We start from the raw sequence: 27204 nt of genomic DNA, 5'->3' as shown, positions 1-27204 counted from the left end.
AAATCTGGAGGAAATTAAATTGTGCAAGCAATGCAGTTTAGCTTCCCCCGCAACCCAATTTACAGTAAATGTCTTATTTTAGTGCAAGCCCTTTTTGCACCCCAAAAGTCAATTTATATTGGGAGCCGCATAACAAGGTCATCAATGACGGTAAAAAGCTTTATCCTCTGCAGATCTCATAACAAGGTCATCAATGACGGTAAAAAGCTTTATCCTCTGCAGATGGTTTTAGGGAGAAGTGGAACACACAGGACAGATACCTCATCCATCATGTCCTTCTGAAGGAGAAATGGTAGGTGCTGGGTGATGCTGACAAGGACCTGCTTTGCCTGCTCCTGCGACAAGTGTGGCAACAGACGGGCCACCAGCCTCCTGCCTTTTCCCACAAGCAGAATCTGAAGGAACTCATCTTTGGCTTCCCTGGAAGGAAAAGACCAGCTGGTCCACACACGTATCTCACTGCCAAAGCACCATGAGAGTCTAGAAAGGGGAAAGGGGCCTAAAACATACCCAATGCATAAACATAAAGGCCCATGGTTATGTTCTACCTAGTGCTGTCTGGACTGCAGACCTGGCTGTTTAACAGATCAGAACATCTCCTGGCTCTTTCTTCTTCTTCTTGTGCATTGAACACTTTCCCTTTAAGGAAGATTTCTTGGGGGCAAGTGGTTTTTCCACCTGGCCTGGTTTAGTTCTAGTTGTTTTTCTATTTTCCGTGCCTGACTGGATTATATTTCCATTTGGCTTGTTGTCGACTGCTTTATGGGGACGGCAGTCTTCTTTTCTCCTAATTAGCTAAGTCAGGGAAGTTAGCAGGCCCAAACATTCCAAGAGGAAATTTTTGATTGGCTCAAGCTCTTTGCTTATCTGTGTTGAGTATTCTTTCAGCAGATCTTTATACAGCCCTATACATCTCCTGGCTCTTCCGCTAGAGAGGGAGGATGGTATGAAACAGTAGAAATTGTCAGTGGCCTGATAACCTAAGTAGGCAGCTGGCCTGATGGATAGAGGTGGGTCCACAGACACGTGGCCAGAATAATCATTGTCTTCTTCATCCTAACACCCATCTCATGTACCATCACTGCCGCAAATATCCCCCCTGGACTCACTTTTCCGAATTCTGCTCTTCGATTCTTAGGGCTTGATAGATATGTCCCAGCTCATGCGCAAATTTCTCACAGAAGTGAAGGTGCTCCTCCTCTGGCACCTGCTCCAGTTTCCGCTGACCATCTTCTATATCCAGCAGCTGCAGGTACATCTGTTTCAGGAACACACCAACAAGATCCATAAAACCACTGTCTTTGACTCCAAACAGTGGTCAAACCCTTAATTTGGTGCTAGCATTAAGGATCACATGCTCAGGCACCACAGGCATGTACATGTACCCCCCGCACCAAGGAATTATGCTTTAGTTAGTTTTTACTTTTGCAATGTAAAATCTTTTGGCAGGGTCACTGGGGGCAGGTAGCAGTTTTGTCCAGCAACCTGCAAACTGATGTGGCTGGATTACAACTCCCATCAATTAGGCAATTGCAATCTACTACAGTGGTACCTCGGGTTACAAACACCTCGGGTTACAAACACTTTGGGTTACAGACTCCGCTAACCCAGAAGTAGCACTGGGTTAAGAACTTGCCCCAGGATAAGAATGGAAATCATGTTGTGGCAGTGCGGCGGCAGCGGGAAGCCCCATTAGCTAAAGTGGTACATCAGGTTAAGAATGGTTTCAGGTTAAGAACGGACCTCCGGAATGAATTAAGTTTGTAACCAGAGGTACCACTGTACTTGTGACTGGTTCACGCCGTAGGGGCTTTTCTCAATTTCTTCAATGACTATTTCATTAACACAGCCAAATCACTCAGTTCTGGAGGCATGTGCAGAGTTCTAGCTGAACAGAGCTATTTGCTAACAACTCTGCAAGAGTTTCTATGCATCATCACCATCATCTGTAGTAATGACATTGCCTGTGTTGCATACGGCACGCTAGGAATGTGCTCCACTGGAATATCATGATCATGAGTTTCATATTGTCAAGCTCTTTGTTGTGGGGACAAAGGGGGCGGATATGTGACTGGAGGAAGAAGAGCACACACTGCCTTGCTGAATAGAGATTGATGGAGTTTACTTATATGCTGCTTTTGCACAATGAGCTGTACCCAAAGCAGCTTGCAGCAAACATTCAAAAGCATCAAAACATTGAAAATACAAATGTGCAAAATACAGAACATGTTAGTAAATTCAAATGACAAAAATAAACAATTCAACAAATGCAGAATATATCAATACAATTCTTGAACTTAATCCGTTCCAGGAGTCCGTTCGATTCCCAAAACCATTCAAAACCCAAGGCGCGGCTTCTGATTGGCTGCAGGAGCTACCTGCATTCAATTGGAAGCCGCAGAAGCCACGTCGGATGTTCGGCTTCCAAAAAACGTTCGCAAACCAGAACACTTACTTCCGGGTTTGTGGCATTCGGGAGCCGATTTGTTCGACAACTAAGCCGTTCGGGAACCAAGGTACCACTGTATTACCAAACAACAACCCCCTCCCCACCAAATCAATGTTTAAGTACATAAACAAGCCAAACAAGAGTTAACCCACAATAATGCTTATGGTACTGGCCTTGCCACACTCCAAAGACACTGGCTTAAAAAACAAACAAACACAGAACTGCCTTCCCAAGCTATCTCAGTGACTCACCTTCTCAATTTCATATAGCACTTGCAGTCGCTGATTACCCACAGCCTTCAGAAGATGGATAAAAAAGGGGAGGGGGAACAGGTGTTAGATTTCAACAGCAGAGCAACCAGCTCCAGCTTGGCATCCCTGGATGTTACATTAACAGCTCAGGGGGCTCTGCAATACAGTTTCCAGTGGGGCCGTTTCCGTTTACAGAATACAACAAGGTGGCCAGAATTCCACTGGTCAATTAGAGGTGGTGTGAAAAACAGGAGGAAAAAGCCGACAGAATATACCGTCCACCCGCCAGTTAATAACGTGCCCTATTTATTAGGGGGTGGGGAACAACCATCCGCTGTGGGCCACTGTCCGGTGAACAGGGCCACCCAACCATAAATCATCTTGTGTCACGTGTCAGGCGGTTCAAGCAGCAGCTGCAGAGAAGATTCTTCCTTTGCAATCCCCAGCTTGAATTCTGGTGACAACTGCAAATGAAGAACCTTCCTCAAACTTTCCCATGGCCAACATTCATGGGACTCCAAGGCCCAGGAAATCAGGCATGGTTAGCCCAAATGGCCTGGCGAGACAAGGCCCATGGGTTGGAAGGTCCCACCAACGATATATATGCAAGAGACTTCATGTCCACACGCAGCACATCTGTGGAGTCGAGTTCCAGCTTCTGGCAAGCCAGAGGCAACAAGACGGGTGCATTACCTGTTCCAGTGGGATGTTGTGCACGGCATCAATAGCCCTGCGGGGACTGTAGCACGTAGACACTGCCACTTGGCCCAGGGAGCCCGGTATCCGCACCACTAGAAGGAGGAAACCATTGTCAGGAGGTGCCTAGCATCCCTAACATCTAGGGGAAAGCCTCTTTTCTGCAGAGCGCTTACCAGATTCGTATGCCTCCACTTTCTGGATATACGGTGTCACTAGCTTGGGGACTTCAGTCTTGCACCCTCCAAGAAGCCCCTTCTCTGCCTGTTTGTGCTCCAGCTTGCGATAATATTCCTGGGGGGTGGGAAGGACAGGACAGCTCAGTACCAAAAGCAGTGGAAACACACAGCACTTCTGTTGCTCCCCACTCACCCCAACTCCAGCATCCAAAACTGTCGAGATGGCAATTCTCCCTGAGCCATTCTCGCCAGACACTGATTAAAATGCGCCTTTTGAACTACAGTTCTCTGTTTCCTGGGCAAACCTAATGGGGCCCAAGGGAAGGAGCTCCACCATGGTGTGGAGAATATGGTTGTCAGAATGCAGCCCATCATATGAGAGCAGGTCTGCAGCTGCAAGAGACAGAACTGACCCAGACCGAAGCCTTGTGACTGGGAAGCTATGCCCACCCTCTCAAGAGCAGTCTAGGATTCTTGCTTAGGGGTGGGTAAACCTATCAGTGGCAGTTTCTCATTTTTCACATCTTCAGTTCAGTTCTCCACATTCTGATACCCTAAAAACAGTTCATCATCATCATCATCATTATTAATTATTGTCATTTATACCCCAACTTTTTCCCTAATGGCACTCAAAGTCTCTAAATAAAAGAAGCACTAAAAACATAGAAAATTAATTTTAAAAACCCCAATAGAATTCAAACTCAATACATATATGAAATCTGTTTAAAACCTACAAATAATTACAATAAAAACAGCATGGTACCACCCTTTTCATTAAAAGCAGCCAGTTCCCCAAAGCCCATTGGAACAAGGAGGTCTTTACCTGTCCGTGGAAGGACAAGTCAGGAGCTAGTCTACCTTCTTCAGGGAGGGAGTTCCAGCATTGTAGTGCTAATTTATCCCAATATACTCCCTTGTATGCAATTACCGTATTGGTACATCCAATATATGTATTTTTCGCAAAGCAGATTTTCCCCAATACAAAGCATTTCTGTATAATATATCCAGTAATATGTGAATTTTTACTGTACATGTTACAAAGGCATATGTATCGTAAACATTACTTGGCTGGAATGGGAAAGCGTGAACAAAGGTCCGTATAGTTAAAGCTATGGTTTTCCCAGTAGTGATGTACGGAAGTGAGAGCTGTACCATAAAGAAGGCTGATCGCTGAAGAATTGATGCTTTTGAATTATGGTGCTGGAGGAGACTCTTCAGAGTCCCATGGACTGCAAGAAGATCAAACCTATCTATTCTGAAGGAAATCAGCCCTGAGTGCTCACTGGAAGGACAGATCGTGAAGCTGAGGCTCCAATACTTTGGCCACCTCATGAGAAGAGAAGACTCTCTGGAAAAAAACCCTGATATTGGGAAAGATGGAGGGCACAAGGAGAAGGGGACGACAGAGGACGAGATGGTTGGACAGTGTTCTCAAAGCTACCAGCATGAGTCTGACCAAACTGCAGGAGGCAGTGGAAGACAGGAGGGCCTGGCGTGCTCTGGTCCATGGGGTCACGAAGAGTCGGACACGACTAAATGACTAAATAACAACACTCACCTGGTAATAATAGTCATCCCTGTGAAGGTTGTCACTCTGAAGCTGCAACATTTGCACCTTTATCACCCACTCTTTTTCTAACGGAGTCATGAGCACAGCATAGGGATCCTCCTTCGGCGGCTGGCGCTTCATACGGGGAATTCTTTAAGAGAAGAAGAAATTCGCTTACGAAAAGGCTTCTGCACTGGTCCATAATACCACCAATGCCTTGCTGCGGTCACATACAGTCGTACCTTGGAAGTCAAAAGGAATCCGTTCCGGAAGTCTGTTCGACTTTCAAAACCAGAGCGCGGCTTCTGATTGGCTGCAGGAGGCTCTTGAAAGCCAATCGGAAGCCCCGTCAGACGTTCGGCTACCAGAAATAGTTTGCAAACCAAAACACTCACTCCTGGGTTTGCGGCGTTTGGGAGCCAAAATGTTTTGAGAACTAAGCTGTTTGAAAACGAAGGTACGACTGTATTCTTTCTTCTGAACTGCTTTTAAAAAGGGCTCTATCACGTCAGGGCTGGAGGAGTAAGAAAACCTAAACACGAAGCAGTGTTTCCAAAAAATAGACCAGAGGCAATTGTACTTCATCCAGCAGAGCTTTAGTGTTGCTGAAGGCAAATGAGCATAATGGTCACAAATCCAATACAATCAGGATTGGCACAGTTCATAAAAATCCAGTTGCAGCACTTAAAATAAAACTTACAAACTTTATAATAAGACTTAAACCTTAACAGCATACAGAACAGACCACCAGAACAAAGAGAAAGAGAAAGTGAGAGCCAGGCTCCTCCTTGCCTTATTATTATAGTCTGCACGGCCTTGACAGAAACATAACAGAACCAGTTTAAACCAGCTATAATCAGCTTCCCAGAGAAATAAACAAAACATCAGAAATCTTTCTGTTTCTCTCATATAGAAATAAACCTTACAGAATCCTCCTGAACTAATCAGAATAGGAAAAATCTCTACACATCAGATCCATACTTTCTGCACTAAGAAATGAAAACCGGCAGTCTCATCTAGGGTAACAGCACCGAACCTGAATACCTTCAATAATTCAGAATAGAAGCTTGTCTAAGTTTTAGAAGTCTGAATGAAGTTGGTGCTTTCATTGTATTTTTCCAGTTTAGTTATTTCATTCAATATTCCATACCGTACCAAAAAGTTTGGGGTGGGGGGGAGGAGAGGAGAAAAGAAGAACACTAAATGATCTCCAATGCGCATCAAAACATTGAAAATCTGTAACTAGCCCTCAGAAAATAGCCAACATTATCTTCAGTAATTCACAAGCTTAATCCATTTTAACACAAAAATATGATGTGTATTACGTTCCTTCATGGGACGTGGGTGGCGCTGTGCGTTAAACCACAGAGCCTAGGACTTGCCGATCAGAAGGTCGGTGGTTCGAATCCCCGCGACGGGGTGAGCTCCCGTTGCTCGGTCCCTGCTCCTGCCAACCTAGCCATTCGAAAGAACGTCAAAGTGCTAGTAGATAAATAGGTACCACTCCGGTGGGAAGGTAAACGTCATTTCCGTGCGCTGCTCTGGTTCACCAGAAGCGGCTTAGTCATGCTGGTTACGTGGCCCAGAAGCTGTACGCCGGCTCCCTCGGCCAATAAAGCGAGATGAGTGCCGCAACCCCAGAGTCGGTCACGACTGGACCTAATGGTCAGGGGTCCCTTTACCCTTTACGTTCCTTCATATAACTTCATACAACAAGTTAATTTTGCCATTATAATAGGTACTGTACTGAGTCACCAACTGATCCCACGAGGGCCAGTGGGGTGGAGTGGTTAAGAGTGATATTGACTAGGACCTGGAAGAGCAGGGTTCAAATCAGCCATGAAGTTCACCGGGCGACCTTGGGCCAGTCATTGCCTCTTCGTGTAACCCACCTCACAGCGTTGTTGTGAGGATAAAATGGAGAGGGGGGGGAGAAGTGTGCATGCCACTTTGAGCTCCTTGGAGAAAAAAAGGTGGTATATAAATGTAATAAATACATACATAAAGATTGTAGCAATGTTCATATTAAGTTGTCTTTATTTGCCCTCCCTTACCTCCTTTCTTGCCCTCGCTGTCTTTGGGTCAGGATCCGTTGATGCAGGGGGTGAAGTTGCGTCATGGCACTGGGAGCACTGTAATAAAACAGAGGACAAAGGTGAGATACCAGGATCCGTTTCCCATGCCTTTAGGACTCTCTTTCGCTTAATATTTACATTTTTGCAAAGCAACTTCCCCTAATATAGTGTGTTTGTTACTACTACAGTGGTGCCTCGCAAGACGAAAAGAATCCGTTCTGTGATTCTCTTCGTCTAGCGGTTTTTTCGTCTTGCGAAGCAAGCCCATTGATGGATTAGTGGATTAACGCTATTAGCGGCTTTTAGCGGCTTATCGGCTGATCGGATCAGCTGATAAGCGGCTTAGTGGCTTAGGAAAGGGGGGGGAGGGGAAAAAACCAGCAGGAACTCGCAAGACATTGTCGTCTTGCAAAGCAAGCCCATAGGAAATTCGTTTTGTGAAGCACCTCCAAAACGGAAAACTCTTTCGTTTAGCGAGTTTTCCGTCTTGCGAGGCATTCGTCTTGCGGGGCACCACTGTAAAGTGCTATTTTTATGCACACTTTATCTCAGTATACATTCTTCTGTGCACATTACTTGGCTGCCGAACTAGTTTGAAAAACTGAGAACTGCTATTTCGAAGATGGGCTGCATTTGGTTTTCATATTGTGGCAGAAAGTGTGACTTAAAGCAGTGGCGGAGCAAGCCAAGTGGGCGCCTTGGAGCTGGACGCTCCGTGGGGCCTCTGAGGAGTCCGCCTGCCTCCTCTCACTCAGCTGCCCTACAGCTGGGGGGGGGGAGGCAGCGGGAGGACCGTTCGGGGCAGCGCGGATCCTGCAGGTGCCCAATCCACTGTGTCACTTCCAGGAGAAACGCATGGCACCACCCTTCCTCCGCCCCTGACTTAAAGCAAGTCACCTTTAAATGGTAACTGAATTGATTTTCTCCTCATCCCAAATTGCAAGTACAGAATAAATCTTTTGTCAACAACTTATCTTGCCCACAGTTCTCAAATATTCAACAGGTTAGCCTGCATGCCAAGTTCCCTACTCCAAAGTTGAGTCTCAATTACCGGCAACAACCCTGATCAAACTTATTTGCTGGCTGTCCTTGTCAGGGAACTGACATCGGAGCGAGAGGCGAAGGGGAGGCTCCCAGATGATGCTGGCGAAGGACCCAGCAGCAGGGGGAGAAACAGCTCAGTAGAGGGGGAAGCCAATCAGCGCAACACTGGGGATAAAGGGAGGCAGACGGGGGAATTGGAGAGAGGGCTCCAGGACTCTTCACTGGACATCAGTGAGGAGAGCCCAGGTCCTCCGCTGCCAACGCCCTCCCTGCGCAGAAGACTCCCGCGCAGTGAGAGGAGCAGGAGACTGGGTGTCAAACAACTTTTGACTTTTGGAAGAGGTTCAAGAAATGCCCACTGACGGATTCTGCCAGCGACTGAGGCAGCCACCATGAGAAGGGGCTGTGCAGTCAGAAAGTTTTAACAAGGCAAATTAGTCGAGAAAGGCACCAGTTTACACACGAGTAACTCATACCCATTACAGTCCTCTTCCCCCCAAATACTATTTGAATTAACAGATGACAAACAGAGCCTGTAGATCATGATCAACACTCCATATCTGTAGCCTGTGCTGAACCAGAAATCCTTTCGAGCACTTGGCTGTGCTATCTGCCCGGGACTAGCAAGTGGGGTGCAGTAGTCAAGGAGGAGGTATCTGCCTGTGCCCTGGAGGGAAGTGAGGGGCAGGTGGGGCTCAATCACCTTGGAAGGTAGCCCATCTAGAAGGAAAACTCTGATCCTAAACCTCCGCTGCCTTGCAGGGTATCTTCAGGAGAAGAAAAGGCTAAGGAAAAAACCCTACACAAATTCACAGTGGTCAATTTTAGTGATCAAGATTTAATGTATATTTTTAACTGCTGTTATATCTGAATTGTCTCTGTTAAACCCAATTGCAATGCAATGTATTCCTGTTGTGTTTTATGATTTTTCTGATGTTGTAAGTGAGCCGGAACTGGTCTGTGACCGTAATAATAAATACACAAGTTCAGAGTGGAGTCCCTAAGACGGCTGGATGGCACCTTGTACGCCTCCTTCCGGCAACTCCTGCAGCCAAGCTGGTGCCAAACGTATTGCTCTGCTTTCCTTTGGACCCCATCAGCAAGCCCAAGAGGGGCGTCTTGCCATCTGGGTGGCCCAGGACCCCCATACCCACTTGTCCAGGCTTGCGTTCCAGAGAGGTCATTTTGGGGCTGCTAACTCAGTGGTTTGACTTTGCACTTGGAGGTGCACTCCATCGTCTCTTGAGACACATGGATGCCAACTATCAATCATTCAGGTGTCATAGCAGGGATCCAAGAGCATGCCAAGAAACTCTTGTGATTATAGTTCTCCAAGCTAGTCAAAATAACCCCGCCACAACTCTAATCCCATGTACTAAACCGCAGATGGAGATGGAGTCCTGAACAGGCTGCATCTTCTCAAACACAAGGTGATCTCACCCATGCTTTCTGTACCTGAACTTCTGCTGGTTGCCAGATGTTGGACTGAAGAGTGGAGGATCAAGATTATGGGCCATAGCCCAGCTTGGGCTATTGACATTTGGGAAAAAGGGCCTGTATGGAGGTGGAGACGCATAGGCAGATGTCTGGAGAGAAGAGGGAGGAAAGGAGAGTTAATTTTTATTATTATTGTTTGATATTCCCCTTGATTGTAAAAAAATGTCAAAGCAGTTGAATCAAAAAACCAAAACAATAAAACTTTTGGTAAAAAACCAACTATTTAAAACATTTAAAAATGTAAAACCGGAAACTAAAAACAAATGTGTTAATATTCTACATATCAGGCTAGGCTTGCCTAAACAAAAGTGTTTTTAGCGGGAGCTGGAAAAAAGTACAGTGAAGGTGCCAACTTCATGTCAACAGGCAGGGAGATCTTTCTCTTACAGATGCAGAACAAATATTATGTGGCACCTGTTAACAGTGCTCATGAAGCAACTTCTGGTGGTTTCAGATAGGCAACTATAACTGGCGATTGAGAAAATGCAGATTCCCAGCCACATCCAACCACTTGGGGGCATTCTAGTCCTCTAGTTGACAATTCTCTCTACTTTGCATCCTAATAGCAGCTAGTGGAAGAAGGAGTCCTGCAAGCAAATAACTTGCTCTTACTTGGAGACCAAAAAAAGGTATACGTTGTCTGCATATCTAAGGTTTAGCTTGATACTTTACAGTTTGTTGTTGTTGTTGTTTAGTCGTTTAGTCGTGTCCGACTCTTCGTGACCCCATGGACCAGAGCACGCCAGGCACTTCTGTCCTCCACTGCCTCCCACAGTTTGATCAAACTCATGCTAGTAGCTTCAAGAACACCATCCAACCATCTCATTCTCTGTCGTCCCCTTCTCCTTGTGCCCTCCATCTTTCCCAACATCAGGGTCTTTTCCAGGGAGTCCTCTCTTCTCATGAGGTGGCCAAAGTATTGGAGCCTCAGCTTCACGATCTGTCCTTCCAGTGAGCACTCAGGGCTGATTTCCTTCAGAATGGAGAGGTTTGATCTTCTTGCAGTCCATGGGACTCTCAAGAGTCTCCTCCAGCACCATAATTCAAAAGCATCAATTCTTCGGCGATCAGCCTTCTTTATGGTCCAGCTCTCACTTCCATACATCACTACTGGGAAAACCATGGCTTTTACTATACGGACCTTTGTTGGCAAGGTGATGTCTCTGCTTTTTAAGATGTTGTCTAGGTTTGCCATCGCCTTTCTCCCAAGGAGCAGGCGTCTTTTAATTTCGTGACTGCTGTCACCATCTGCACTGATCATGGAGCCCAAGAAAGTAAAATCTCTCACTGCCTCCATTTCTTCCCCATCTATTTGCCAGGAGTTGATGGGCCCAGTGGCCATGATCTTCGTTTTTTTGATGTTGAGCTTCAGACCATATTTTGCGCTCTCCTCTTTCACCCTCATTAAAAGGTTCTTTAATTCCTCTTCACTTTCTGCCATCAAGGTTGTGTCATCTGCATATCTGAGGTTGTTGATATTTCTTCCGGCAATCTTAATTCCGGCTTGGGATTCATCCAGCCCAGCCTTTCGCATGATGAATTCTGCATATAAGTTAAATAAGCAGGGAGACAATATACAGCCTTGCCGTACTCCTTTCCCAATTTGGAACCAATCAGTTGTTCCATATCCAGTTCTAACTGTAGCTTCTTGTCCCACATAGAGATTTCGCAGGAGACAGATGAGGTGATCAGGCACTCCCATTTCTTTAAGAACTTGCCATAGTTTGCTGTGGTCAACACAGTCAAAGGCTTTTGCATAGTCAATGAAGCAGAAGTAGATGTCTTTCTGGAACTCTCTGGCTTTCTCCATAATCCAGCACATGTTTGCAATTTGGTCTCTGGTTCCTCTGCCTCTTCTAAATCCAGCTTGCACTTCTGGGAGTTCTCGGTCCACATACTGCTTGAGCCTTCCTTGTAGAATTTTAAGCATAACCTTGCTAGCATGTGAAATGAGTGAAATTGTGCGGTAGTTGGAGCATTCTTTGGCACTGCCTTTCTTTGGGATTGGAATGTAGACTGATCTTCTCCAATCCTCTGGCCACTACTTTACAGTTAAATATCTATATATTCTTAACTAGTGCTTTTCCCCCTAAAAAAAAATATGTTTAGGGGTACTCCCATTTTGACTCAAGAAAACCACCATTTTATAGTTCAGATCAGGGAAAATAAATACAGTAAATGGACAAAAGCACGAAGATTCACAAAATGTTTAGGGGTATGTGTGGTCAGGACACACAGGAGACAAGTTGTGAATTCTGACTTTCCAAAGCCTATGCTTGAACTGTTAAATCCCGTTCAGGAGAAATTCCCTCCTATACACAGTAGAGGATTAGCAACCAACCCTCTCCTGATCAGCTTTCCGTAACCCTTCCTTTTAAAACCCTTGAGGACTTGTCATGCCCTCTGCCATCAAAAAAAAACATGCTCTGCAGTAGTAATAATAATAATAATAAGTGGGGACTCCCATCTCCCATTGAATGTAAAGTGTCCCCCTGTTGGCGAGAGATAGCACAGGGCTGCTCCGAATACCAAGAATTATTTGCCAATTACTTTGAAACCCCTTGATACGGTTTGAGACAAATGTTTGGAGCGAGGCAGCATTTGGTCAAAGAAACCTGTACTTCGCTCTCAGGTGAAAACAAGGAAACTAATATAACTAACAGTCGTTGCAAATGAATACAGACAACAAGAATTGGATAAACACGAGGACTTATTTGTTTATGGATATACTATGGACAAGGGATGCGGGTGGAGCTGTGGGTTAAACCACAGAGCCTAGGACTTGCCGATCAGAAGGTTGGCGGTTCAAATCCCTGAGACGGGGTGAGCTCCCGTTGCTCGGTCCCTGCTTCTGCAAACCTAGCAGTTTGAAAGCACGTTAAAGTGCAAGTAGATAAATAGGTACCGCTCCAGCGGGAAGGTAAATGACGTTTCCGTGCGCTGCTCTGGTTCGCCAGAAGCGGCTTTGTCATGCTGGCCACATGACCCGGAAGCTGTACACTGGCTCCCTCGGCCAAGAAAGCAAGATGAGCACCGCAACCCCAGAGTCGGCCACGACTGGACCTAATGGTCAGGGGTCCCTTTACCTTTACCTTATACCAGGGGTCTGCAACCCGCGGCTCCGGAGCCGCGTGTGGCTCTTTTACACCTTTGCTGCGGCTCCAGGGCGGATACTAGCGAGGGGAGGAGGCGCATTGTGCGCCCCGACACTCCCCACTGTGGCGGGTGCTGTACTGGCTGTGATGTCGCATGGGGGCGGTACATGCGTTAGTCACGCACCGTCCCGACGTCACCTTCCCGCCCGCTGTCAGATCGCGGCTCCGGAGATATATTTGTTTTAAATGTCGCAGTGGTTTTGCGGCTCCCAGTTTTTTCCCCCTTCGGAAATGGGTCCAAGTGGCTCTTTTTGTCTTAAAGGTTGCAGACCCCTGCCTTATACTATGGACAAATATGGAAAATGAATAACAATATATGAAATGGAAGAAAATAATGCAATAAAATTATATGCGATATAAAAAACCAGAAGGAGGAAGGAGGGAAGTCAGCTCTGAAGAGCAAGTATAAATGTAAAATTTACCGTATTTTTCGCTCTATAAGATGCACCAGACCATAAGACTCACCTAGTTTTTGGAGGAGGAAAACAAGAAAAAAAAAAAACATTCTGAATCTCAGAAGCCAGAACAACAAGAGGGATTGCTGCACAGCGATCCCTCTTGCTGTTCTGGCTTCTGGGATAGCTGGGCAGCCTTCTTTCGCTCCATAAGACGCACACACATTTCCCCTTACTTTTTAGGAGGGAAAAAGTGAGTCTTATAGAGCAAAATATACGGTAATACATTATCTGTATGTGGAGTATCTAATTGAAAAACTAATAAAGATGATTTGAAAAGAAAAGAAAACAAGTGGGGCCTGCAACAAAATGTTTGCCCTGTAGGATACTCCTGCTGATGGCCTGTTCCAGGATACTCCATTCCATCCCTCTCCCCGAGCCAGCATTCCACTGTCACTGGGCATGCTCAGTCTTCACTGGCACATTTTGAGTTTTCCCCAACCCCAGGGGTTTTTCTAAATATTTCTTTCTGCAAACCTTGGGATCCCCTGCAAAGTCCACCAACACTGCCCTTATGGGTGGGTAGTGATGTTTCGGTTACATCTGGGCCGGCACTCAGAAGTGAGATGTCCATTAGTATTATATACTAACGGCAATTTTGTGCCTTGGGTTGTGTAAAAGGAAATCACAAGTCATGGCACATCTAAATTTAAAAGAGGAAGTGCAGGTGGAACAGTTTTCTGTGAGAACGGAACTAAGCTACACATTTATTTTTATCTATTTAACAAAATTCATATGCCACTGGACTGTTGTAGAACTCTAAAGCCATTTACAAGGAATATTTTTTTTAAAAAAAGAAAAATCAATAAAGAGCAGTTAAACACATGATTAAAATAGTAAAATAGATTAAAACACATCAACATCTATGCAGCTGGATAGGTTTGCCTAAACAAAGAGTTTTAAACAGCTGCCAATAAACCAGGAGTTTCAAAGTGTAGGTGCTGCCACACTGAAATACCCCCCTTTTTCTTTTTTACAATTGTGGAACAATTAATATATGTCACCTATAACAGTGAAAGTTCTGCAGATCAAAGTGAACAAGTGAGAACATATTGTCTAAGGTAACCCCCACCAGTAAACTGGTCCCAAGCCAATCAAGGCTTTCTTTATCAATAGTAATACCTTGAAATTGACCTGGAAACAACTTGGCAACCAACAAAGGCGACATGACACATGACATTACCTGATTAAGGCCAAGTACACGCCGTGTTCTGCGGGGTGGAGTGAACAGGTAAGGCGATCTCATAGAGCCAGACATTGTGGGAGATTGCTGTGAGACAGTAGCAAAGACAATTTTTTAAAAAAAATATTTATTTATTTATTTATTTATTATTATTATTATTATTATTATTATTATTACATTCATCTGACTGGGTTGCCCCAGCCACTCTGGGCAGCTTCCAACAAATTACCGTCTTTTTTGCTCTATAAAATTCACTTTTTCCCTCCTAAAAAGTAAGGGGAAATGTGTGTGCATCTTATGGAGCAAATGCAGGCTGCGCAGCTATCCCAGAAGCCAGAACAGCAAGAGAGATCGCTGCTTTCACTGCGCAGCGATCCCTCTTGCTGTTCTGGCTTCTGGGATTGAGAATATTGCTTTCTTGTTTTCCTTCTGCAGAAACTAGGTGCGTCTTATGGTCTGGTGCGTCTTATAGAACGAAAAATACGGTATGACATCAAACACAGTAAACCATCAAACATTAAAAACTTCCCTATACAGGGCTGCTTTCAGGTGTCTTCTAAATGCCTGATAGCTGTTTCTTTCCTTGGCACCTGATGGGAGGTTGTTCCACAGGGCGGGCATAACCAAAGCAGCTCAGGTATCCCAGGCATTAGGTGCACGTTCTGCATACTGTATAGAACGGTTACTCCAGACTAGTAAACCCAGACAACTGCTTTGTCGTTCTAACACAAGCAATTGGAAAATTAGCTCTGCGTAGCACAGAATGACAGTAGCAAGATTGAGGGTTTGAGGATCGGGGGGCGGAAGTGAGACAGGGCCAGGTGATGAAGCCAGTTTACCTGCCGCATGAAGCGCTGAGAAGAGGTCTTGAAGGTTCTCCCACGGAAGCCTGGACGCTCCAGGCCAGATGTGTCTAGATAGCTTCTCTGCGCCGGTGAGGCCAAAAGATCTAGGTTGACCCGGGACATAGAAGCCCTGTCCAGCGCCTAAGGCATAAGAGGCAACAGTAATATTTAATACAATTATACGGTGGTTAGGGATGGGATATATCTGTCCATTTTGGTTTCTCATTTTTTCCTGTGTTAAGTTCTCCACTTCCCGCAGCAGTGCACGATTTGCTTGTTAGAAAGCCTTCATGAAAATTCATCAGCGCTTTCATGCAAATTTCTAATATACATTTTCAGGCCCTTATGCCAATATACACACTTTTACAAAGCAATTTTCCTAATTATAACTGAATTTTCACATGTTAGTTTCATTCATGTATGCATTTTTATGCACACTAGAGTGTCTGATGTTTTATCACATTTTAAACATTCTGTTGCGAGCCTTTAAATCCAAAATTAACCCCCCATGGATATTGTGGTGAAGCGCATTGCACCATCTCGGTAGCTAGAGAAATTTCTATTTTTGGTGAATTTCTGGTTTGCTCTCAGTTCATGCTCTGAAGTGACTCCCAACTCAGATTTTAAGTGACACTGTATATGGATGCAGATATTGGCCTAAAGTGTTTGGGGGACAGGAGTGTTGGGGGACTGATCATTAATTTTGCAGAAAACTGTTTGCGTAAGCTTCTGTTAACTGGAAGTGGAGAATGTTCCAGAAACCTACCAGAGAAGCCTAATTGCTTACACAGGTGTTCATGAGTTAATTGGTTTATTGGTTTCAAGAACTTGTAGTCTTAGAAAGGCTGGTCTTTAGTTTCTCTTTCTTTTTAAAATTTATTTTTATTAATTATTTTATTGGTTTACAGAAGTACATGCCTTGTCTCTTTTTTTCAGGTTGTACATCTTTCTTACATATCACTGGCATTTGTTGTGAGTGTTGAGTGCACCAAAGGATCAAGGCAAGATGCCATTGGATACAGCAGACTTGACCCTAAGCTGCTTCTGTGGTAAAGACAGGGCAAGTGCTGTTATCATTCCCTTTGCTAGGCAGAAAAGTGGTGTAGAATGAGCCTTACCTCCATCATAGACAGCGACTGGACTCTCCTCCGGGTAGAATTCCAGATGGAAGGTTTTGAAGCTGTCTGAAAGGGATCAGACTGCGGGGGTCAGTAATCTTTTTCAGCCGTGGGCCGGTCCACCGTCCTTCAGACCATGTGGTGGGCCGGATTATATTTCGAAAAAAATATGAACGAATTCCTATGCCCCACAAATAACCCAGAGATGCATTTTAAATAAAAGGACACATTTTGCTCATGTAAAAACACGCTGATTCCCGGACCATCCGTGGACCAGACTGAGAAGGTGATTGGGCCAAAATTTCAAATTTCAAATGACAGGCTTGGACAACAGCCCGGATTGGAAGGATTTAGCAACTGGGGAGTTGCTGCGTCATTAAACTTCAAATGATAGACTTGGACAACAGCCCGGATTCGAAGATTGGAAAAGCTGTGCTGGCAAATAGACAATTGAAAAAATATATATACACAAATAAAACTGTATTTGATGGATGGAAGGATATATGATTTCTGACACGACTGAGAATCGCATAGCCAGGGACGGAGAACTTTAAAGCGTTAAGATCGGAATGTGGAAAATATGGGAACAAGAAGAAGACAGGAACGAAGATATTAGAGATAACTTCAGAGGTCCAGACTATGGGAAGCCCAGAATTTTTTTTTAAAATAATTTGGACTGTAATAAGTTTTTAAATTTTAGTTTATTGTTTTTAATTGGGTTATGATTGGATTATGATTATGATTTGATGGATATGTTAATTGGCTGTTTTTATTGGAAAATTAATAAAAATGATTTTTTTTAAAAAAAGAGAAGGTGATTGGACCGCATCTGGCCCCTGGGCTTTAGGTTGCCTACCCCTGGATCAGAGAGATTCGTTCAATGAAATTAAGCAAAACGAGAAAGGAAAAGAAGAAAGCAAGCAATTAAGATTAATCATAATGACTGAGTAATTCAAACCCAATTTCAGCACATTGAAAGGATTGCAATAAGCATGACGCAGTTGAAGCCAGCTGGGCTGCTAAAACTAAAGGGACAACCAACTGTGTTCTATCAGATTATCCCAGTGGCCGAGTTTGGATCTCAGGGCTCAGGAAGTCTAAGGTATCCTGGACCCAGGATGCTCAGGGATTTGTACTGTATATTAGTATGAGAACCTTGAACCCAACCCAATAAAATACAGATGTTTTAGCAGAGGCGTCACATGCTGTCACTTGTCTGCACCCACCAGCAGTCTAGCTGCCACATTTTGCATTGCCTGGAGTTTCCAGATCAGGCCCACAAGAGCACACTCTGGTCTTAAGGTTAAAAGTGCATGGACTACAGTGGCCCTGCTATCCCAATATGGCTGCAGCTGATGTATCAGAAAACACTGATAAAATGAATGTACAGGAGGCTGTATCCTAAAGGGGGGCGGGGAGCAGTCTTACCAAGAAATCAGTAGGATAATCTGAGAGGTCGTTGGCAACTCTGCTATCTAGGACAGCAGAATCTTCTCTCTGCAAAGCAAAACAAACAAAAAATGAGCCTAAAAAAGAACATCTAAAATATTGCATAGCGGTTCTCAACCTGTGGATCCCCAGATGTTGTTGGACTACAACTCCCATCATCCCTGAGCTCTGGCCTTGCTAGCTAGGGGTGATGGGAGTTGTAGTTCAACAACATCTGGGGACCCACAGGTTGAGAAAGGCTGGGAGTGCCACTGAAGCAAGTTGGGACTTGGTGAGTGTTATGTACTGAGTTGAATAGGATCCAAACTGCAGCAGTCTGATTGGTCCTAGAACAATAGGATTCAGAATGCAGCAGTCTGATTGGTCCTAGAACAATGCAGCAGTATGATTGGTTGGCAGGAACCACCCAATTCTGCTCCAGATAGAAGTGAATCCACAACCTGATTGGCTTACAGTAGAATTCCGGAATTAGCCAATCATGTGCAGCCCATTGTGTAAATAATGTATATAAAGCAGGTACTGTGAGGGGACTTTCATTCATTCCTCCTCACCACTATGAGCTGAATAAAGAGCATGAAATCACTTTGCAACTCTGAGTATATTTCAGTGAGGCTTGAAAATCCCCATCTCATCTCATTTTTAACTAGAAAGTGACTAGTCTTTAATTATGAGCACTTCTAAAACTATGCAAAGGTTTTGGAGGCCAGGGGATGTAGATTTAGGCAAGACTTGCAGTTCTTGTTACAGATAGGTAGCCGTGTTGGTCTGCCATAGTCAAAATAAAAAAATTCCTTCCAGTGGCACCTTAAAGACCAACTAAGTTAGTTCTTGGTATGAGCTTTCGTGTGCATGCACACTTCTTCAGATACCAGTATCTGAAGAAGTGTGCATGCACACGAAAGCTCATACCAAGAACTAACTTAGTTGGTCTTTAAGGTGCCACTGGAAGGAATTTTTTTATCTTGCAGTTCTTGTTACCCTTTGCAGCCAAAGCCTGCCATATCAGGAGCATATACAAAGATCTAACTTACCTGCAATTTATACTAGTTGCAGGAGGCTGGACTTTCAAAAAGACAGAACTCTAGTTTCTCAGTATGGGGAGGGTTATCTGGCTGTGAGCCAGGCAAGAAAGCTCATTTCCCCACTGCTATCTCTTCCGTCCAATGAAACAAGAACACTTCAAGCTAGAGAAGAAATATGACTGGTTCGATTTGTACCACCATTCTGCTGGCTCTTGAAGACACACCTATTCAGGCAGGTAAGCAGTGCCCTGAACTTGAACTTTTTTATCCAGCTGTTTTTACATGCATATTTTCTAATGGGCTTGGTTTTTATTTATTTTAAATATGGATGTTTAATGCTTTAATGGATGTGTTTTATAGTGTATTTTAATTACGTATGGATTTTATGATTAACTGCATGCTGCTATGTAAGTGGTATATTAATTGATAGCAAAACTACAATGGTACCTCGGGTTACAAACGCCGCTAACCCGGAAGTAGTACCTTGGGTTGCGAACTTTGCCCCAGGATGAGAACGGAAATCGCGCGCCAGTGGCGCATAGGCAGCAGGAGGCCCCATTAGCGAAAGCATGCCCCAGGTTAATAATAGTTTTGGGTTAAGAACGGACCTCCGGAACGAATTAAGTTCGTAACCTGAGGTACCACTGTACTACATAGCTGTCAACGTTTCTCATTTTTTAAGGGAAATTCCCTTATTCCAAATAGGATTCCTCACAAGAAAAGGGAAAAGTTGACAGCAATGCTGTACTACTTCTTTGTGACACAGATTTATGCACCTGGAATGTAAGCTCATTCTATGCGGCAGTGAAAACAACACCATCCATTTTCAAAATGGTGCCCTCTATAGCTGCTGGGCTGGGTTGCTAAGTTAATTCCTACATAACAAAAGTCACAATGATAGAATCGGCTCCATATTGCTGGCCTCAAGTTATCCAGCTTTCTCAAAGTACAAGACACCCAAAGGGCAATTTATATTTTACACAGATCATTAATCAACAGCCCCAGCTGACACCTACTCTCAAAACACCTTAAACGTCACATGCTCACCCTATCCATATTAGGGACCCCAAGTCATACGATCCAACTCTTTTACCAAACCTTCTGCCCGTTTGGTTGCAAATACCAAATGAACAGAAGAGACTGGCAAGACTGTAAGAGAAGTCTTGTGTGGCACACCTTAAGTCTATCTTACCTCCAACGTACGTTGGCCACGCACAGCTCTCATAACTGCTGGGTCTCCCAGGTTGTTTGGCTCTCCAGCTTCCTTGCTTTCATGATCCTTCTCCAATGCAGGTTCCTCATCTTGGTCAGCCATTGCCACTTCCTCCTCCTCTTCCCCTTCCTCCTCTTCTTCAGCATCACCATCATCATAAGCATGTTGTGGCTCAGTGGGAAGGCTTTCATTCTCTGCCGCATCTTCTAGCATGGGTTCTGCCTCAGTAGCTTCAGATTTCTCTTCCCCAACAGTCACCATCACCTCCTCAAATCCGCCCACATGAGCCTGCTCTGCATCTGTCTCCAGGACTTTCCCTCTAGTCTGCTCCAGGTAAGCTTTAGAAGTGAGGGGAACAGAAGGAGGGATCTTAGGAAGAGGGCAGCAACATTTTACCTGCCACAGCGAATCAACTACAATGCAGGAAGCAGGCCCTTAGACCAGGGGTCAGCAAACTTTTTCAGCAGGAGGACGGTCCACTGTCCCTCAGACCTTGTGGCAGGCCAGACTATATTTGAGGGGGGGAATGAACGAATCCCTTTGCCCCCCCCCCCAAAAAACCCCCAGAGATGCATTTTAAATAAAAGGGCACATTCTACTCAGGTAAAAACACGCTGATTCCCGGACCGTCTGCGGGCTGGATTTAGAAGGCAATTGGGTCGGATCCGGCCCCTGGGCCTTAGTTTGCCTACCCATGCCTTAGACAGCCAAAAAAATCACACACTGTAGAAGAGACACACCACTGCCATTGTCAATCTTGGTAGATTCTTTTGGAATTTTGTTTTGGCTGTGAACACACCAGACATTTAAAGAATATTACCCGCTCAAAGAATAGTAGGAGCTGTAGTTTGCTAAAGGTGCTAGGCAGGGGCGTCTTGCCCATAGAGGCAAGTGGCGCAGGGCGCCAGGGCATCCAAGATCTGGAGGGCGCCAGGGAAGAGGCGGGGACTGGACGCTGTGCCTCCCGGCATCAGCTTGCTGCTCTCGTCTGCCTCCGCCATGCTGCGCCGAAGCAGCGCCGCGCCCAGAGCCTCCACCTGCCGTGGCCACCGTGGCACAGGCACCAGGGAAGAGGCAGAGGCTGGGTGAAGGAAATGGGGGGGGGGCCACCGGAGGGATCTTTGCACCACGGAGCCGGATATACTTAAGATGGCCCTGATGCTAGGAATGGTAGTTCTGCGAGCGATGAACTAGTTTTCAGGATTTGGGGTTGCACTAAATGCGTGGGGTGTATGCAGCTTTTTATTCAAGTGAAATGCCGCTTTTTTGAATTGCATTGAGGGGACTTTGAGTTTTAAAAACTGAAAATATGGCTTTGCTTTTGTTGGCATATACTATTATTTCCAGAACAGTTTAAATATTTCCTTACCTGTTGAAGTGAACGTCAAGTTAACGTAAAGATCAATTTCTTCCTCTTCAGCTGTCTTGTCACCCAAAGGTTCTTCTTCCGTCATAAAGTAATCCTCCAGGATCTGGTTGGAGATGGAGAAACAATAAGGGACTCATCCTGCTGTCAACTCCCTTGTGGGAGAAATCGATGGAGAGTATCGAAACCTCTTCCAAAACTAAGTACACAGAACCAAAGCCAACTTGTTCCTGCAATCACTGTAAACTATGAACCATGAATGCAAGAATGGCTCCAACATCATCCTCTCCTATCAGAACCAACAAACCACAATCCCTGGTTTAATGTTTGGGGTTTGTTTCACTTCAAACAAACTGTGATTGGTAAGCCAAGAAGAAACCCTGGTTTCACACCACAGTTTGGAACTAAAACATTTTCCAGTTCAGACACAACACAACATTAAGCTAGAGATTGTTTTTTCTTGCCTCTGTTCACACTGGGGTGGGAAAGGAGCCATCTATGCATTCATGGTAAATCATTATCTATGGTTTACTGTGATGTGAACGCAGCAATTACATTGGGTTTTTAACCCACCCATATTCAGACTCAGATGTCTGGCCGCCCCTTGGCAACAGGTCACCTGTTAAGTAACCCTCACTGACTTGAGGCTTGAGACTTATTAATCTCAAGGAGGAGGACGTGCCCTGCTCCAAGATTTTGGGGAAAGAGAAACTTCACAATTACTGTACAGTGGTACCTCGGGTTACATACGCTTCAGGTTACATACGCTTCAGGTTACAGACTCTGCTAACCCTGAAATAGGGCTTCAGGTTAAGAACTTTGCTTCAGGATGAGAACAGAAATCGTGCTCTGGCGGCGCAGCGGCAGCAGGAGGCCCCATTAGCTAAAGTGGTGCTTCAGGTTAAGAACAGTTTCAGGTTAAGTACGGACCTCCGGAACGAATTAAGTACTTAACCCGAGGTACCACTGTATTGGTCAAATGCCTGGGGAAATCCGGACATATAGTAGCCCATGCCAGCAGTGCCGATTTCCCCTTAAAATAGCTACAAAACAACAATTTGCGACCTTGCCAAAAAAAAAAAGCTCAGCTAAACAACTTTGCAAAAAACAAAATAATTTCTGTCCAAATTTTCACTGTTTTGAAATATGGCAATCCTAGTTCAGTGTACACTAGTTCCTCGCAAACATCTAGTCACAATAACCAACGTAACTTCTTCTATGACCCCATCACCACCCAGCCAGAAATGCGTCTTTAAACCTTATTGGTCACTTTTTATACTGCAAACCACCTTGTGATCATCGGACGAAGAATGCTATAGAAATTTGATTTATTAATTAAACACACACACCCCTTATCATTTCCCACACAGCCATGGGTCATTTCCAAAGGTGGCCAGTCCAAGAAAACCCGACCCTTGTTCCCTTTGACTGTTTATAGGCACGTTACCTGCCAAAGTTCTTTTGAATGTTTTAAAGGACCCGTTTTCACTGATAACTTGTGTTTCATTTTGTGTTTTTGTAAACTGCTCATGTTTTCTTACCATCAAGCAACATGCAAATCTTGTTACTGTAATTAAATAAGCCAAAGCTACAAGAATGTACAGCCACTATCAAGTACACCTGCGGAACTCTACCCGACTTGCTTCTGAGTAGACTTGTATTGTTAAAAGCTAGCAGATTTGAATGTGGCAGGAAGGCTTTTACTACAGTAAGCCTGCAGGGATTTTAAGGAACACACTCCCACACACACCAAAAAGTGTTTCAGGCAGTGCTTTTTTCTGAAAAAAAATGTTTAGGGGTACTCTCATTTTCCTACTCATATTGAAATACTGCCCCTCAATGATGCCAAACTTAGATTCACAAAATGTTTAGGGGTATGCGTCCCCCTGCATCCCCCTAGAAAGCAAGCACTGGTTTCAGGTAATATATCAGGCTGCGTGGTGTGGCTTTTTTCTGGCCCACGTAGGACCAGTCTGGATAGTTGGCCTTGGTGAAGATTTTGTTTTATCCCCCAAAAAGTTTTTGATTTGAGTTTTAACTGAATTGAGGCTGCATTTGAATGTTGTACTTTAATCTTGTTTTTAAGCTGTCTTTTAATCAATTGTCTTTATACCTGGTGTTAGCCTCCCTGAGCCTGGTCTTGGCTGGGGAGGGCAGAGTATAAATAAAATTTATTATTATTAAATAAAAATAAAGAGCATCCAGGTGAGTCCTAGAGAGACGTGACTCCGCAGGTGCTTCCCTCACCCTCGATTTGCAGCTCCAGCCTTTACTCTTCCCGCAAACCCCACCTCCGTGTTCAAGCGAGGCTCATGCCGACGTGCGCGTGTACAACGCGTGTAAACCCCACTGGACTCATCCCGCCCGCCCCCCCAAAAAACTCGTTGAAACAAGCGTGCTTAAACCGCCCGATGCTTTTCGTCTTCCGTTGCCCCGAAATAACAACAACAACAATAATAAGCATCCAGGCGAAACACGCGTGTCGCCCGGACTTCCCCAGAGAGGGAGGGCAGAGCCGCTGGTGGAACGTCTGAACGTCCAGCAGGGACTCTCTCCCTCCGGCTCTCAAGGAGCTGCAAACACAGAAAGCAAGGAGGAGGTGGAGCTCCTGGCCGCCAACAGAGGCCGGGGATCCCTCCGGCGCCAATCGCTTACCAGATCCTGCGCGGCCCCGGCCGCCGCTTCCCCTCCCTCCGCCATCGGGAACGCGCGTTTCCCTCGACGGCGTCTCCCATTCCTGCCTCTTTTTGAAGAGGCCTCGTTAAGGGAGGGGCAGCAGCTGCTGGGCTTCATTTAAAAATATACCGCTATTGCTGCTGTTTGCGAGGCTCGCCTCTCGGTTGGCACCATCGCTTATGTATCTTGAGGCTCCGGGCGAAATCTTCCCACTTGTCATTTATTGCATTTGTGCCTTGGCGTCCGCAACATCAAAATGCAAAAACGAAAAGCCCCTGTGCGGAATAAAAGGAGAGCCAAAGCAACGCTTCGCTCAGCTGGTTGGAGCTGATAAGATCTAGGTTGGAGGTTGGAGGCCCAGATTTCTTGCATTGCAGGGGGTTGGACTAGAATGATCCTCAGGGTGTCCCTTGCAACTCTACCATTGGATGACTCTGTAGGGCATCCTGTGCGAAAAGAAGAGAGTTAAACGCCAAATGTCAAACGCCATCAAATGTCATGGAAATAAGCAACTATCTGAGTTTAACGTTTTTCCCTCCAATGTCCTGAGACATAGATTCTCAAAGGGCCAAGCCTCCGCCATGTGCGAATGTGATAAGGAGACGCCAGAGTCGCTTCAGCACATTATGTTCACTTGCCCCTTATTCAAGGTGCCACGGGCAAATTTGTTGGGATCAATCATTCAGAAACTAGAGGGTACCCCACCAAAATTCCACCTTGCCCAAATCTTGCAGGATAAGGATACCCATACGACCCTGAAAGTGGCTAGGTTCCTGGTCCCTGTCCTTACCCAAAAGTGTTGCCAAGGAGCACCACAAGCTAATTAAGGCGTAGTATGCCATTCCATCTTATAGTATTTTATTGTTATAGTAGTGTTTTAGCGGCTGTTTTTTCCCATGTGCACAAGCTGTTATTTATGTCTTGTTTTTATCTGTATGGGCCTATGGCCGTAATAAATTATTATTATTATATTAAGCAACTATCTGACTTTTAGAAGACATCGGAAGGCGGTCTAGTTTAGGGAAGTTTTTAATGTTTGATGTTTTATCGTGTTTTTACTATTCTGTTGGGAGCTGCCCAGAGTGGTTGGGGAAACCCAGCTAGATGGGTGGGGTATAAATATTTATTTATTTATTATTAATATAGTAAGCTGTCCTCGGGGAAGTAGCCCCAGCTTCTTGGCACATTTTGGCTGCCCTGCTTGGAAACTCTCTCAGGCTTTTGTGGTGCTGCACACAGAATTGCACTCTGTATTTAAAACGCAGTCACAACATAAGATTCGCCTAATGGCATTATATTGGCAGCTGTCTTTTCAGTTCCTTATGATCCCTATGGAATTCTCATTTTTCACACTTGCTGGGCACTGGCTCGGCACCTTCACTGAACTACCCACTATGACATAGTTTAGTATGTATATTTTAAAGCTGTTGGTTTTATCTGTATTTGGTAATTTTATTTTAACAATTTTGAATGTCTGGTTTCATTGCTATTTTAAGAAATATCTCATGCTATTGTATGTAAACAGCTTTTTCATTTTTATCGTGGTATATAAATCTCGCCACCTTCCATTTCGGCAACATCTGTATTCCCTGTTTTCGGCTGCATTGCATCCACCTTAGGTAAGAGGACAAGAAGAGGCTGGTGGATCAGGCCAATGGGCTGATCTAGTCCAGCATCCTGTTCTTACTGGTATTCAGAAGCAATACTGCCCCTAACCATCTTGTGGGAGTGAGTTCCACAGTTCAACAATGTGCTATGTGAATAAGAAATTCCTTTTCTCAATGAATCTTCCAACATTCAGTTTCATTGGATGTTCATGAGTTCATCTACATCTATTTTATCCACGCCATGAACACAGTAATTTTATAGACTTCTATCATGTCACCTTGCCGACAAAGATCCGTATAGTTCAGGGGTCAGCAACCTTTTTCAGCCGTGGGCTGGTCTACCGTTCCTCAGACCTTGTGGGGCACCGGACGATATTTTTTTGGGGGAAAGGAACGAATTCCTATGCCCCACAAATAACCCAGAGATGCATTTTAAATAAAAGCACACATTCTACTCATGTAAAAACACGCTGATTCCTGGACCGTCCGTGGGCCGGATTGAGAAGGTCCACATGCCTTAGGTTGCCTACCCCTGGTATAGTTAAAGCTATGGTTTTCCCAGTAGTGATGTATGGAAGTGAGAGCTGGACCATAAAGAAGGCTGATCGCCGAAGAATTAATGCTTTTGAATTACGGTGCTAGAGGAGACTCTTGAGAGTCCCATGGACTGCAAGAAGATCAAACCTATCCATTCTGAAGGAAATCAGCCCTGAGTGCTCACTGGAAGGACAGATCCTGAAGCTGAGGCTCCAATACTTTGGCCACCTCATGAGAAGCGAAGACTCCCTGGAAAAGACCCTGATATTGGGAAAGATGGAGGGCAGAAGGAGAAGGGGACGACAGAGAATGAGATGGTGGGACAGTGTTTTCGAAGCTACCAGCATGAGTTTGACCAAACTGCGGGAGGCAGTGGAAGACAGGGGTGCCTGGTGTGCTCTGGTCCAGGGGGTCACGAAGAGTCGGACACGACTAAACAACAACAAATCATGTCACCCTTTACAGTGGTACCTCGGGTTAAGTACTTAATTCGTTCTGCAGGTCCGTACTTAACCTGAAACTGTTTTTAACCTGAAGCACCACTTTAGCTAATGGGCCCTCCTGCTGCTGCCGTGCCGCCAGAGCATGATTTCTGTTCTCATCCTGAAGCAAAGTTCTTAACCCGAGGTAATATTTCTGGGTTAGCAGAGCTGTAACCTGAAGCGTATGTAGTTGCTTTTTCTCTAAACTAAAAAGTCTCAAACGTTGCAACCTTTCCTCAAAGGGAGCCCCATCACAGCACCTCTGTGCTATCAATTATTATTATTATTATTATTATTATTATTATTATTATTATTATTATTATTATTATTTAATATGCCACAGGTTCTGAACAGGT

At 44.9% G+C, this 27204-nt stretch overlaps 2 protein-coding genes across 9 annotated transcripts in view; one reads left to right on the top strand and one right to left on the bottom strand.

Moving 5' to 3' along the window:
- Positions 1-24367, bottom strand: part of PATL2 (PAT1 homolog 2) — a gene marked incomplete at its 3' end in the record, with an annotated part of 28263 nt that extends 3896 nt beyond the window's left edge. The window contains exons 1-15 of one of the 8 annotated variants that reach the window (XM_082198436.1): positions 24202-24367; positions 21550-21652; positions 20160-20518; positions 17925-17993; positions 16497-16562; positions 15373-15519; positions 14534-14620; positions 9699-9829; positions 7179-7256; positions 5134-5275; positions 3573-3690; positions 3394-3491; positions 2701-2745; positions 1110-1258; positions 261-420 (exon numbers count right to left, since the gene is read on the bottom strand). In XM_082198436.1, coding sequence (XP_082054562.1) covers positions 261-420; positions 1110-1258; positions 2701-2745; positions 3394-3491; positions 3573-3690; positions 5134-5275; positions 7179-7256; positions 9699-9829; positions 14534-14620; positions 15373-15519; positions 16497-16562; positions 17925-17993; positions 20160-20518; positions 21550-21652; positions 24202-24339 — 1890 coding nt within the window. In that variant the 5' untranslated portion in view covers positions 24340-24367. Of the gene's footprint in view, positions 1-260; positions 421-1109; positions 1259-2700; positions 2746-3393; positions 3492-3572; positions 3691-5133; positions 5276-7178; positions 7257-9698; positions 9830-14533; positions 14621-15372; positions 15520-16496; positions 16563-17924; positions 17994-20159; positions 20519-21549; positions 22258-22501; positions 22587-23166; positions 23280-23659; positions 23779-23837; positions 23881-24201 lie in introns of those variants that run through there. The other 7 variants (XM_082198438.1, XM_082198435.1, XM_082198442.1 and 4 more) reach the window with 7 other exon arrangements.
- Positions 1-27204, top strand: part of PPCDC (phosphopantothenoylcysteine decarboxylase) — a 165537-nt gene that overhangs the window by 39454 nt on the left and 98879 nt on the right. The gene's annotated exons all lie outside the window — the stretch shown is intronic.

This window comes from Podarcis vaucheri (genome assembly GCF_965113315.1).
Source record: "Podarcis vaucheri genome assembly, chromosome: 14".
NCBI lineage: Eukaryota > Metazoa > Chordata > Lepidosauria > Squamata > Lacertidae > Podarcis > Podarcis vaucheri.
Note: the sequence above shows the minus strand (reverse complement) of the source record. Positions and strands in the feature narration are given on the sequence as shown.